Raw genomic sequence first — 14,994 nt, 5'->3', positions numbered from 1 at the left:
CCCTGCAGTACAAGACTTGTAAAAAATATCTTATACAATCAAGCAGCACCCTCTGCTGTTTCTGCATTAAATAGTCTGCAAAGGGGATATGGACAAGCATATTTCTTTCTATTCCTTAAACATAAAAATAGTGCAGTCTGCAAAAGGTACCAAGCACAGTGGCTACAGTTTTGCTATTGATTTTTTTTTAATGAGACTGCTTTATGCTGTTTCTTACCCTAGGAAAGAATAAATTTGTCCTATGGAAAACTTCTGGAAAACAAAGATTCCGAACTATTTTGGTTCATTGGTTGTCCCTACTTCCCATGCACAAAATAGAGAGCAGCAATAAAACTCCTCTGAGAAAGTGATTCAAAAATTGAAATTCCACACAGAGAAGTTATTTGACACCACTGACACATTCAGATTAATCTGCTCAGAACTGTAAGTTAATGATCAGCAAAAGACTGCAATTTGTCTGAGCTCCTTATTTTTAGTTAACACAAAAATATATTACAAATGTAAATTATTCTAAACCTGTTAAAAATAAAATAGGAAATTAAAGAGTGAGACAAAATACCTTCCAAAACAGCCATTGCACTTGCCCTCTCTTTCTATGTAGTTCCAAAGACCAACAGATTTGCCATTCAGGGATGCCTCTCCCAGGCACCCTTTAAAATGGGTCACCTTAACAGCAGGTGATTTCTATGAAACAAGAAATACTTAATGAATACAGTTAATGTTAGGTACTCTGAAAATTATGCAGCAAAATTTTTACTTGGTCATTTTCCTTTAACTTTGTTAGATATAAATCATAATAAGAGAGCAACATGTTTTAGCATAACTATTGACAATTATAATTTAAATAATAATAGATTAGTACATCAAAAAAGTAAAATAACTATGTCCTTGACCTACTTACACACCTCATGGCATGAATAACAATTGCAAACTAAAAGAAGCCATAGAAGAAGCAAACAAAACCCAAATTCATTTTATGTCTATACATGGTGCATGCACACAAAAACTGTCCTGGTAAAAATTTTATGCAAAAATTTCCAAGGAAAATTAACTTCAGGATACTAGAAAACCCTTACAGAATGTCTCCTTTATGCTCAGAGTACCTGGCATTTCTTGATAAAGTAACCAAATCATGCATTTACTTATAATGCAAAAGTAGTTCTCAAACATGTTCAAAACAATTAACAGAAGGCTGATCTCGTAATTTAACCTTGATTTGCCCTCCAAGCCCTCCAATAAACATTAGGGTTGACTTGTTAATATCCAATATGCTGGCTGTCCCCAGAGAGGTTCCAGACTTAGGTGAAGGCTTCTGATTGGAGTTCATTTCCTCTACGCTGAGTGTACCTGTTTTTCCAAACCTGTCAAATACAAATACTGATAAATAGTCTTGGCAATCACCAGGCCTAATCAATACATAAATACTATTAGCTTCTACTATTTCTAAGAACAAGAAAAACTCATCACTAAAAACTCAGTGGATGCTTTGTGTGCAACATTTATGACATTCCCATTTTAATTATTACCTGGTGGCATGTATTCTGTGCCATTTGTTGTTGTCGATTTGAAAATCAGGGTATTCCACTCTTGTTGATCCAGAGCCCAAATCCCAAAGAAGAGCTACCTTACCACGTCGCATCTCCAGTGCCAGGAAGTCTGTCTGAAAAACAGAAGAGTCTATTCTAATTCATGGCATCAAATGTGTATTTTCACCAGTAACATGGAGAAAGTCTTTCCAGATTCATGTCCTTACATCCCATATTACAGGAGCTGATGTTTAGCAAAATCAGGCTTTTCACTCACTTCTAATGAAACAAAACTCCCTCAGATTATATGCAAGCAGCTGAATGTTTTCTTTATATATATATATATATATATATTATAAAAATAAAAAAAAAAAGCAGGAGATATACAGATACATAGATGTGTAGAAATATACAATCCTGAGTGTATGTAAAAATACTATCCCATGATAGTGTGCCACGAGGAACTAAGAGCTGTGCATTTATTTGGATTACAGAGGGAATGAAGAGGAGAGCAATGTGACAGTGAGCCATCTCTCTCCCTTTCGAGTGCGTGGATGCACCATGCTCATGAGGGACAGCTTCAAGAAGTCTAGCTCTGTGTGGCACAAAAATATTTCCACCCCTAGTGAGCACATCTGTCTGCAAGGGACCCCACTTGGTTACTTAGCTTGAAATAATTAAGAAAAAATATTTTTAAAACTTTTAAAATTTTTAAAAGTAATTTAAAACTTTTGACTACCATTACCTTCAGTAAATGTACACCAGAAACTTACCTTTCCGTTGCTACCCAAGTAGAAAAGGAGGTTATCTGGTTCAGCAGTTTTCACATTGAGGGTTAAGGTGTTGTAATTTGTAGATGAAATCTGGGGCTGATAGGCACGAATGCAATCTCTGTCTGCTGATACTGTAACTTTAATCTGGGGGGGAAAAAAAGAAAATGGAATCTAAACAATTCTCAGTGTACGCAGCACTCATTTGTGGAGTATGTACTTAGCTTCTGACCAACATATGCAGTCCTTTTGCTGAGATCCTTTCATTTAATCTAAGTATTGCTACCTGGGTTAGATTTTTGCAATCTCCTAGGTATCACTTGATAAAGAGATTCACAATAGAAAAGAATGAGATCGGTTTTAATACACACACTCAACTGGGAGGATTGAACCAGTAAATAAATTATTCAAACACCTCAGAAAATAGCAATAAGTCTGGGGTCGAAAGATCATATATCAGCAAAAAGCCATGACATAATATCAGAAAATAAAGATACAGAAATTCAAAATGTTTTTAAATAAAGGAAACCATTTCTAGTCTATGTAGAGAGATTTTTTTTTTTTTTAGATAAATTAATAAGGCAGACCTTCTGCAATAATTCTGGTTATTTCAAATTTGTAACAATATTAAAAAACACATTCATGAATATATGGCAAGTTCAACCTTGAAAGATTAAATAAATATTATTCCTGTTGTCATACCCCTTGACCACTGTTTAGTAAACTGATAAAACATTGATCCAAGCTAAATGCAGCCAAACTTCCAGCAGCTTGGTAGTATAATGGCAGAAAATCCATTTTAGCAAGAGAAAAGCCTTAATTCCATTACCTTCATGGAATACACCTGTACCTGCTAAATGCACATAGCACCCGTGTGTATGAATGTGTATGGACACAGATACATAAAGTTTCTCTTGTGTAGTAAAAAATTACAAACAAACCAACAAAACCAACCAAACAAAAAACCCAACCAAACCAGAAAAAAAAAGCCTAACTCCCACCCCCCAAACAGAACAAACTCCCCCAAAGTGGAAAAAGGGACTTCGCTAACACCGCTATTCACCTTGCCAAGAAACTCTGTGGCTTATGACACCTCAGAAAATACCATTCCCTTTTTTTCTGCAGTGGATTCATTAAGCTTCAGTAGACTGTGACAGAGAAGCAATAACCATATAATTAAGATTTGCAGGAAGAACTGAGTGCCTTCTGGTTTTTTTCCAAAAAACCTCCCTAAATCTTACAATAACATATCCATACTTATGTCAAAGGAATAACAAAAATTACATTACAAAGTCATTTTCATATTTCCCTCACAGTCTAATGAGATCCATAGTACAGTTGATTCACTTGTGCATCTTTAAGGAAGAAGCAGAGATTTATAAATAAGTATACTGTCTTAAAATACTCTGGATGCTCAGCTGCCTCTTGCAAAGAACACAGGGAATGACAGGAAAATGTATTGATAGAATCAGCACTCTTGACAAGAAAGTTTATGATGGTACTTGATGTTATATGGGGCCACCTCACACTAATCTTTAAATAATCTCAAAAATTAACATCTTGTACTAAAGAGAATAGCAGTACCATGCCCTTTCTTGTCTCTTTCTCATCAAAACCTCTCATGACTGCTTTCTGAAATACTGTGTTTCACGATTTTTATAGGAAACAGGAGGAAATAGCGGATAAATTACTAGCTAGCTGTTCTGACAAACTCCCAAATGCAATAACGAACTCGATGCTAAAGCCTTAAAAAGTACCAACAGCCCTGCCAGTATGATTATAGCATCAGTCAGGGCTCTTTGGACTTCACTGAGACTCCACAACAACAAACCAGGCACCTTGAAAGTAAATTTTAGGCTACTTATCTCAAAGAACCTCCCTGCTAAAAGTGAAAAGTCATTTAAGTCTGGGATTATGGAACTTACAGATGCTGCCTGCTTGCGGGCTTGGCTGATAAGTTCTTTAATTTCAGACAGGTTTCTGTTCAGATTCTCCTCCAGAATTTTCAAAGGTTTGAGTCTATCCAATAAAAGACTTGCTTGTGCTTCAACTTCTTTAATTTGTTTTTCAGCTGTGAATGCTGTGAAAACATAAAAGAAATATCGAGGCAGGGTGAAAGCAAATACACTGTTCATTGCTAACATACTTATCCAAGGTAGCCAGTTTGTGATCATTTTGGTTTCAGCAACTTTAAACATCAGTAAGTGATATATATCCCATGTGAATACTCTGGGGGACTTTTTAAAAAGTTAGCATGTTTTTACTGAATTAGGAATAAACTCTCAGTCCATCAGACTCATATTTAATGCCTGTTAAAACTGAATATTAATGCTGCTTCTGCAAGCAGTGACATTTTTACAGAGCAAACTTACCAGCTTTTGATGAATCAGTTATGAGTTCACTTGTTTTCCTCAAAGTGTCATTAACTTGGGACAATGTAGAAGATGTATTCATTAGCTTTTGACTGAACTCCCCAAAGTGACTTAAATCCACCACAGCACTGGTGTTTGCAGACACAGCCAGCTCCTTCACCTCAAACATGTATTTCCTGGTATCTGAAACACAGTTCCAAGGTTAAAAAATATTCAAAACTTTCATACATACTTGCAACTAACATGCTTGGCTTTGAAACAGCAGCTACAGTCAAAATACTAGGAATGCTGTCAGTTACTTTTCTGTCATAATAAGAATTGTATTTTTGTTCCTTTGGGAAATTTGATTCTGCCCATCTCATCAGGAAGTTTGTATGAATGCACCAGGCTCACAGTGTTTGAGCTCCTTAAATGAGTGTTGGCACCCAGAGTCACTCGTCTGAGACTAAAGTTTTGAATTCTATGCAAAGCAGGTGAGACAGAAGGTCTATTAGACCCTCTGTTTTTGGCTACAATCACCTGTATACTGAGTGCACCACTCCCAGTCCCAGCCTGCCCCTTACACTGTCTGCCCAAAATAGTGGGAAGATGCTCCAAGGGTCATCTTCACCACCCTCGACACAGGGAGCAATGCCACCATGAATCTCTGACCAGAGGGAAAAAAAACCCAACAACTTCAAGAAATGTAACAACAAGGCTGAAATCAAACAATGTTAAGCTGTGAGCTAAGGAGAACACTCCTGTGATTTTGACAACTTAATTTTCAATGTTAGATAGCATCCTGCAATTCATATCCAGTGTAACATCATCACTACTACTATCCTTTAGCATGAATTATGTCTCTGAGTTGCAAAATGGGTATTTTAAGGCTTTGAATTTAGCATTCTAACCCAGATTCACAGTAGAATCAAACAACCCCAGCAAGAGGTCTTTATCAGTGTTTTTCTAACTTAAAACACATTATTAAGATTGGCAAAGTATTTTGGAGCCTCTTATTCACAACTTCAAAGTAATTTTCTCTATTAATTTCCATGGATTCTAGGTCTTGCCTTTATTCAAAATGATGACTGAAAAAAGAGGAGTTCCTTAATTTTAGAAAAGCACAGAAAATAGATTTTAACCATTTAAATGAAGTCAGCATTTACAAAAAGAAAACATTCACATGCAGACTGTGAAGTTCACAGATTACTATAAACAATTTTGAAACAAGCCAGAAAAGGAAGTGAAATCTCAGAGTTCCATACATAAATTTCTCTGCATGTGGGATTAAATATTCTATAACTTCACTCTCCTTTCATATCAGTGCAATTATATTTCTAACAGAGCCCCTCCTGATTTACAGCAATGTGAAATGTGAATCAGACTACAGACCTTATATCATAACCCAATTATGTTTAATGAGTTTACTGAAAAGAATGTAAAATATTTAGGAGGCTAAATGAAGTCTCCAATATAGTTTATTGCTAGGTCTCTGCAATCAGATAATGAACAGGGTTTTTATTACAATTGTACTAGAGAGTTCAGTAATAAGGAGAAAGTCAATATATATTTCACTTACTGTTAGGCAATGCTCTGAGTGTCAACAGAGAATCATTAAGTTGGGTGCCAATTTTATTAGTACTTTGCTGAATCTTTTCTACCTTTTTGTTAAACCCATTCAATCCAAATAGAAGTCCTGTTGAATGAAATAGCATATGCATAAACAAATACCATACAACCCACACAAAACCAAAGTATTCATTTATATCATAAATGGAGCTTTTTTTTCCCCAACAGAAAGAGCATTTTACAAACAGGAATGCAAAATGAATGCAGTATAAATAGATAAGCTCCTGTGGGCACTGTTCTGTTCAAAGCTACCCTTTTTTGCCAATTCCATGGGACTGAATGGCTAGAAACATAGTGAGGAAAAGGCTATAAATTAAAATTATTCCGTGACTGTGAAGTCTAATGATTTTTACAGTGTGCTTCACATTTTATGTTATCTAACAGGAGCCAAAAAGGTGGCCTTTTTCTATATATTTGTGATCTGTTTCCAGAATTCTTTCACTAGAAATTAAAATATGTAGAATAGAAGGAACAAAAAAAGTAATTCTGTCCATCTAAATTACATAAAATTTATAAATATTTGTAAACCACGGGTATTGCAAGACAACATCATTTTACAGTTTCATTTTATCTCTGTGAAACATTCCCTTTCTGTCCAATTTTGTCAAAAATTTAACTTAAAGAGTTTGCTTTGGCTCCTACACAAAGCCTTTGCTCAAGATGCTTTTGAATTTTCATGGTGTAGACTTCAAAGCTGTGCTGGTATCTTTGGAGTAATAAAAACCCAAAAGCATTTTTGAAGTTATGGAGACAAAGAACTTCAGCTTTTTCTTGTATTTCAGCTGTCCATCAGAAACAAGTAAAAAGGATTAGGACTTAAGTGTGCCATCTTACATACCTGTGTCATCCATGATTTATTAAATAAAAACAAATGAATGGAATTTTCAAGAATTATGCTTTTTCTTTGTCTAGTACACAATCTCTAATGATTTAATTCATAAAGTTTAGAGAAACAGCCAGTGCAAGCACTGCTTATGGGTAAATGGGGTACAGTAAGGCCAAATTTCTAAATGTTTATGGAGAAAAATTTTATTCTTACCCAAAAAATTAAAATAATATGAGAATCCATAAAACAATCTTAATTGCATGAAAATATGTACATAGTCATGTATTTACCTTACATTATGCTCATTAAAAAAAATAAACTCCACAAAAAAGCAGCACAAAACAGAAAATAGGAAAAGAAATAGAGGCAGAAATGTGAATTCTATAGAACTGACCATCACTATTTTTCTTCAGATTTTTAGCTTCATTCTGAAATTTGGAGCTAAGCAGTAGGGTTTCTTTTCCCAGAAGACTGAAAGACTCATCTGGCTAAAAGACACAGACATCAAGTTGCCGTATATGAAAAACAGAAATTGAAATATTTAATTATCTGCAGACATCTACATAAAGTTATTGAACATTCTTGTTATTGATGAGATATTCTATTAATTACCTTATTAAGCATCCATTAAAATAATACAAGTTGTTATCCTTTATTCAATAATGTGACATTGAACGTCTTTGTGATTCAATAATAAAAAAAGACATCTATGAAACAAAACTTACAAAATTTTAGTTTCTACACTGCTAGTGATTCACTGTTGTCTTTTGGAAATTCTAATTCCAGGCCTAATTCAAAATTTTCAGCACTGAGTAATTTAAAGTCAGATATTTCAAAGTCACAGACTTAGAAGCATTATTTTACCTTTCTTCAACTGAAAAAACCTGGAAAATACCTTGAAGGATTCATGTCGTAGAAAGCTTTAATAAGACAGAGTGCTATACAATAACCTACAAGCTCACAAAACATTATCAACTACTTTGGTCAATGTCATGCAAATGCATTATCACACATTTGCTTCTGCAGCTATAATGTGAGTGACACAGAGATGTGAGGGGGGAAATAAAATTAGAGGAAACTGTTAAGATCAGATTGGGAACTGGTCTGATCTTTCTAATCTACTGTTTCAGTAACAATCTGATAATCTTTGTAGGCAGAGGGACAGTAGATGAGACACAAACATACATTTGTCATGAAATGTCCTCTACTAAGCAAAGTAGCTATGGTTGGGAATACCTAGATAGAAATGGAGGAGGGATAGGTCAAATAAGGAGATCGTTGAATAATTCCAAAGGTGGAAGGGACCTAGAGGTCTAGGAATTTAAGTTCTATGGGAATACATGTCGGACGCCTGATATAAACCCTCATAGTATCAAGTCCAGTCCAGCTAAACATGCATTAGACATTAAAAATTAAACAAAACAAAGGGAAAATGATACTGTGGCAGAGAGAAAAGCAAGGTAAACAGAACTTGAGATGCAGTGCCATTGCAGCACTGGAGTAGGAAACAGTAGGATTCAGGAAACAGTACATGCTAGCTGTAGGACACGCTGCCATCAAGGACATGCCTCCATCAAGAGGACTCAAGTTTTCAGCAAGCGCAGAAAAAATTATAACAAATATTCCTAAATGAGAGAGGGGAAGACCTAAATTAAAATACTAATTTTGATACTTACTAAATCCAAGGGGCCACTCACAACTCTAGATGCATCATCTGCCAAACTCTCTGTTCTTTCAATCACACTCTTAACGCTGGAGTGAGTGTAGATAGCAGCCGTTGCATTCAGAGTCACATTTCTTACTCTGGAAAGGTCACTAAATAGACAATTAACAAGCAATTCTAATTTCAATCAAGCACTGAGTTCCATGTCTTCAATTGCAACACACACATCTTTCCAGAATACACGATGCACTCTGAAAAAAACAAGCACAACTTGCCCAATGTTGCATAAGGGGCTTTCAATTCATTATTTTGAACTGAAAGAACCAGTTAAAAAGTTTTCAATTATGTTTTTCTTTTCTATTTTGTTAGTTGTTGTTCTGTTTTGTTCAATTGCATATCTTTTTTTTCTTTCCTCCCATTTTGTTCCCTTTTTTTATGTTAATTTTTTCAATTTATAAAGACCCTTAGAACAAACAAATTGTATCACCTAAACAGAACAGAAACAAGCCTCTATCTGCAACTCCAAAACTAAGCAGAGACAGAGGATCTAGGAGGAAATTATAAGCATCTGAAATCTAATTTATATTAAATTTTGCTTTATTGAATTTATCTGGCTGTGGTAAAGTCAAGAATTGCCTAATGTTACTCCAAGCAAAATTTTCTGTTTTCTAAACACGGGTAGGGAATTTGTTTAGTGAGTTAGGCCTCAACGTATTTATATTAAATCTGACACTAATGTAAATCTCATCATTTCATAATTCTTAAGTTTATCACCTCTCTAGTGCATCTGCAAGTCTTTGGAACTGGGTGGCACGTTCCTCAGCTCTGTACACCAAGTCAAGCACTCCTCTCACAGACATCTGCATCACCAGCTCATCCACGTGATGTCGCAGTTTGGTGCTCCAGAGGACCAACCCGTCCTGCTGGACTTCCGCGTTCTGCAAAAAAAAAGTTTCCCTTTTTTCTTTTTTTTTTTGTTTCAATAGCAATATGAACTTGAGAGTCTCTTAAGAGGATGTTAAAATTTGAGGACTTACAAATGTAGAGTTCTTCACATCTTGGGCAAGAGCAGCAGCATCATTCAGTAGGACCTTTCCCTCTTTAATGAGCATGGTTGAGACTTCTTCACCTTCCTTTAATTTTAGCTTCTTGTCCTATAGCATAAATTAAGTGTTTTATAATGGGCTGTTAAGCCAGCTATACTGATAAGTTCACATAACACATAATATTGTGGTTTTCAAACAGGAGTCTCATTTCCTTTAAATTTTTAAGGTATCATATATATTAAAATATTTAAGTAGTTTAAAAATGTAAAATATCAGCTTTTAAACACAATCCCATATTTTGATATTTCTTATGCAGCAACACTGACTGTCCAGTCTTACATTTAACTCTGCCAGGTTGCTGGAGATGAGAGGAAACAAGCGATGGGTCTCATGGATGTTAGCGAGTGCCTCGTTCACCAGGTCCTGGGCATCCTGCAGTCTGCTGCTCTGCTTTGACAAGAATTGGCTTGCATCCATTTGTAGTTCAGCAAGCTCCTGCTGGGGTTTGAGATACTCTTTCTGAACCTGGGTCAACAACTTTTCTGCAGCTCTGAAAAAGGAGAGGAATCCGAAATTAAAGAAACAGCAAAGGAGAAACTTAGGTATGGATTTCTTGAGGAGAAAATGGTGTCATGTGCAATTAATTTATATGCATCTTCCTCCTAAAGTCTGCCATTCTTTCCTAGAATAGCATACACGCACGGTAGTTTAGTTATTTATCTTACCACAGAAAATGATAACTGCCTGGGCAAAGGACAGTAAAACAGTTCATAAACTTTGCATATAATGACTAGAGGGGAAACGGGTGAGTATGAATCACATGTTTTGGACTTAATTTGGGACCCATATCATACCCCCCATCCCCCCACATCAAAATCTCTGTGAAACTTTCCTCTGGGAGTACTCTATATCCTAATTGTAGTGATTCATATTATGAATCTGGGATCAAAACATCATTTACAAGGATTGGCACTGGAAAGAAACAAGTAACCAGAACTGAAAGACATATGCCCAAGAGTCTTGAAAAGTTTAAATATCAAATAAAAAGAAATAGTCTCATTAAAATGAACACTGAAATGAACAATCTCTACACTTTTATTTTTTTTATCAGCAACAGAGATTATCTAGAAAATATTAAATTTGTCAGCTGTTAATTGCTTCAGCTGTTCTATTTTGGAATATTTGCATCTCCATTTGAACACTTTCCAGAACTGAAGGAACAGAAATGAAAATTATCCTGAAAGTCTATTCCTTTGTTTCTCTTCATTTCAGCACATATGCTGAACATTGCAACTCCTGAAATGGTATTTTTACATAAATGTTTGTCCTTGTTAATCTGAGTGCATATCACACAGATCTTTAGCCAAAGCGAAAGAAACCTAGTTTATTTCACAGTTATATACAGGAAATGCATTCCATCTTTCTTACTGAACAGCAGATGTGCATTTGCATGTATTTCTTAAAACTAAAATTTCAATCAGTCCTTTCAATCAGAAGCCACAGCCTTTAAGAAGTTACAAGATCTAAAGTATTTTACAAGTCAATAATGGCTTCTGTTTCAGCATAGAGTAAAAAGGTTATATTCCACACTGTCTGGGGACTTTGCCTTTCATGGTCAGTGTGTGGAGACCTCAGTTACAAATGTTGCCTAAAGTATATTATCACAGCCTCAGTCCACTGTGAGTCATGTGGCAACATCTACTCTCTAAAACACAGACTAGCAAGCTGCTTATTTGTATAATTTTTGAATTTACAGCTGTACTGCTTAAGAAATTCTGCAGAGCAAACAACCTTAAAGAACTTATTAACTCTCTTCTTTGATCTGTAAAGGACCCTTAAGAGAGAGCTTTCAAAAATTCCAACAGACTATAATTGAGAAAGTTAATTTGCAAACACCTCCTATAAAGGTTCAAAAGCTGTTGATGTTGAAAGTCAGAACAGTCTTTTGCTATGGAACAACACATTTGGAGATATATTCAAAGTTACTAATAGGAATAAATGGTACATTTCTGGTACATTTTCATATATGTTTCTATACAGTTCTATATTCAGCAGAAGAACCTGCTGAACAAAATGAGACATGCAACCAACACAAGCACTCTATCCTGCTTAATCCAAAGCACTTAATAAAGAAAACAGCCACATGTTCAGAAATATTCTACTCTGAGCTAAATCCTTGTCCCTTGAAGCCAATGTTAACATTCCTACAGGTTTTCGTGTGCTATGGCATTAGTATTTCTGAAAGTGGAACAAAAAATTTTGGTGATTTTTTTAGCTTGCCAAGTCTGTCAGTAGGCACTAATAATGACTATAAAAGCCATTTCAAAATAGCCTTCAAATAGGGACAAATCAAGACAACAGAGTACAATCCAAAGCAATGGCTCAGAATGCTTTAAAAAATACCTTGGTATTAGTTGCAGATCTTTGTGTTACATGTTCCAGGGACAATCAATTGTCATGTCCTTCAGCAGGCCTGATATGTCCTGGGCTGGCAATTGACTGACAGTTTTCAGCCAAAGTCAACACAGATGTGCATTAGGGTCAGAACTGAAAGAATCTGAAATCACTGAGTCTTTTGACTTATTGCAAGGGAATTTTGTATCACATCCAAGTTAACAGGCTTTACTATTGATTTTACAGACTTTTAAAAGACTTTATTATTTTGTGTCACGTGGGATGACAAATTATCACCAAATCATGTAACTCCTAAACAAAGTTCACATAGCTCCACCTGGGATAACTATCACACTGCCACTTATTCTGGCAATATGTTTCTACAGATATCTCTTTTAAAAAGCAGTGTTGTGTAGCAGAGACATACGTGAAATAAAGTTTTTGGGAGAACAGGCTTACTTTAGGACTGTGGTAGCATTATGGTGCTGTTGGACAAAATCCTTCTTGCGCAATGCATCCAAAAGGGCAGAAATATCATCCTGCAGCCTCTGAAATGTAGCGTCTGACAGTGGCAGATCCAGGCCCAATGTTTCATTCAGTGACAAAGCAACTTCAGCAAGTACTGAGGAGGAGAGCAAACAATTTAGTCATACCATTAAAAAACCCCACATATTTGAATCCTTTGTGCAAACTGTAGCATTTTCCATGTTAATAGGAATTTAACAGTCGCAAAGGACATACTCTTACTGAATTTTGTAAAGAAATGGAAATATCTTAAAAACAGGATACCTTTGATGGTTGTATGTACTGTGTCAATAAAGCCAGTCAGTTCTTGACTTTTATTCCTGGTTTTCTGAGTCATTGTGTCAAGTTGCTGAGCTTTTTTCAAAAATCTAGTTGTCTAGAATAAAAGCAGAGATGATATTTGACAGTTGTCCTAAAACACTGATTAATCCCTGACACTTATCTGTGGTTTTTATGTTTATTTTCTTAATATTGAGAATATTTTACTTTAAGGAAACAATGCTTTTTGATAAGGTAGATTGAACTGGCTTACAAATCTCTGATGCTTCCACACTTGCAGATGCTTTAATTGTGTTTAAAGGTCCAGACTCTCAGATCAGAGATATCAATTATTTCCATAATCAGCAAGCTCATAATTAGCAAAGCTATTTCTTCTTCTTAAGTAAATATTATAATTTTTTTAAGTACAACTAATGTTTGTTAAGAAAATCACTCTTTTGGACACGTCAATATTAAAGCAATACAATAACAACGCTCAGTGGAAGTACCTGATTAGACTCTCTAAACATAGTAAAATTCTAAGAACATATGGTCAGCAAATGAGATCTAATAGCTGAAGTACTATGATCTATTTCCTATCTACAATTATTCTTCTGTTAAGAATGGATAAAGAATAAAAATGTTGTCTACTTTTCCTGTGAGACTTCAACAGATTTATTTCTCCTGCGATCATTTTAAACACAATCCTATGGGTATCAAGGGCTCTTTGGTGAATATTCAGCAATGACATAACATTTAATAATCTCCACATTAAACCCAATGAGAAGAAAGTAACTCACTGCAGTTTTAGGACATTATATGATCACAGTACAAAAAAACTTAACTTTAAGAGGAACCATATAAATCTCCTGAACAATATCATAAACTACTATAGCTTGCAGAAGATTTCCACAAAGCACTTATCTCCCCTTTTCAGAAATACAGCATGGACTAAATTCTTTCACTGAACTCTATAGATTTTAAATAATTTCTGAACAAGTCTCTGGCATTAAGCTATTATGCTATGAAATCTCAAATTATTTCTCTAGATAGGCTAAAAATAAAGAAGCCAACACCCACCTCTTCATGCAAGTGATCAATTCCTCCTGATAAATTCAGAAGATTTTCTTTTGCTGTATCTAATGAGTAAGCTGGATCTTCTCTAGGAACTATAGACCTCTATAACAAATAAGAAGTAACAGCTCACTGTAATTTGAAGACTTTGTTGTGGGTCCAGAAAAGCTGGAAAGAAAGTGACTATGCACACAATTTAGATTATTTATGTGATTGAAAGGGCTGATTTTCAAAGCAAACAAGATGGCATAAAGTAATTACACACATACAATTCACGTAACACAGTGTACCATTCCTTTAAATAAGCAAGAATGTTGTTTTTTTTAACTGAGTAAAAAGGAAGGATAAAGCAGTTCTGCATTCCTGATTCTCAATTTCACCATGATCTGAGTTGCCCAACTAAACTACTTTGAGGAGTTCCAAGGCCCTTCAAATTAAATATTTAATCCAGTCCCATAGCTGCTACCATTTCAGCAGAAACAGCTGTACTAGGGTGTATCTCTGAGGATGACCCTGGAGATCCGCAGTCCTGTGGGTCCCTTTGTCCATGAGAAGGAATAATAGTCAGTATTTGCCTTCAAGGTCACCTCAAACCTGCTCCATATGGGAATAAATTGGTCATTGTACCCAAGTCTATAATATTTGATACAGTCAAGGCCTGCAACATATAGAGAATACCACTTCTCTAAAGATGCAGGGAAACTTAGGGTATCTCTTACAGAGAGAGCAAGTCTAGGAAAGGTTATTTTTAAATTCCAGATGTATCAGAGCCAATAATCGTAAACACCATAAGATATAGATATATAGATATATATACGCACATATACGTAAAATCCAAATTTTTAAAAAAGTGTATAAGAGTGTAGAACAGCCTTGCGTCAAATGGAAGTTTCAAAATCATTTCCTCAGCAGGAAAAACAAGTGAAAGAAAG

General features: G+C 35.3%; 1 protein-coding gene across 1 annotated transcript in view; it reads right to left on the bottom strand.

Moving 5' to 3' along the window:
- LAMA1 (laminin subunit alpha 1) overlaps nucleotides 1-14,994 on the bottom strand; it is a 98,411-nt gene that overhangs the window by 15,378 nt on the left and 68,039 nt on the right. The window contains exons 34-48 of the mRNA XM_058831910.1: nucleotides 14,069-14,167; nucleotides 12,995-13,106; nucleotides 12,665-12,827; nucleotides 10,151-10,361; nucleotides 9,803-9,919; nucleotides 9,540-9,703; nucleotides 8,775-8,917; nucleotides 7,497-7,586; nucleotides 6,227-6,343; nucleotides 4,669-4,851; nucleotides 4,222-4,376; nucleotides 2,300-2,443; nucleotides 1,527-1,660; nucleotides 1,211-1,361; nucleotides 560-684 (exon numbers count right to left, since the gene is read on the bottom strand). Of these exons, the coding sequence (XP_058687893.1) occupies nucleotides 560-684; nucleotides 1,211-1,361; nucleotides 1,527-1,660; nucleotides 2,300-2,443; nucleotides 4,222-4,376; nucleotides 4,669-4,851; nucleotides 6,227-6,343; nucleotides 7,497-7,586; nucleotides 8,775-8,917; nucleotides 9,540-9,703; nucleotides 9,803-9,919; nucleotides 10,151-10,361; nucleotides 12,665-12,827; nucleotides 12,995-13,106; nucleotides 14,069-14,167 (2,108 nt within the window). The remainder of the gene's footprint in view (nucleotides 1-559; nucleotides 685-1,210; nucleotides 1,362-1,526; nucleotides 1,661-2,299; nucleotides 2,444-4,221; nucleotides 4,377-4,668; nucleotides 4,852-6,226; nucleotides 6,344-7,496; nucleotides 7,587-8,774; nucleotides 8,918-9,539; nucleotides 9,704-9,802; nucleotides 9,920-10,150; nucleotides 10,362-12,664; nucleotides 12,828-12,994; nucleotides 13,107-14,068; nucleotides 14,168-14,994) is intronic.

This window comes from Poecile atricapillus, chromosome 2 (assembly GCF_030490865.1).
Source record: "Poecile atricapillus isolate bPoeAtr1 chromosome 2, bPoeAtr1.hap1, whole genome shotgun sequence".
Lineage (NCBI taxonomy): Eukaryota > Metazoa > Chordata > Aves > Passeriformes > Paridae > Poecile > Poecile atricapillus.
Note: the sequence above shows the minus strand (reverse complement) of the source record. Positions and strands in the feature narration are given on the sequence as shown.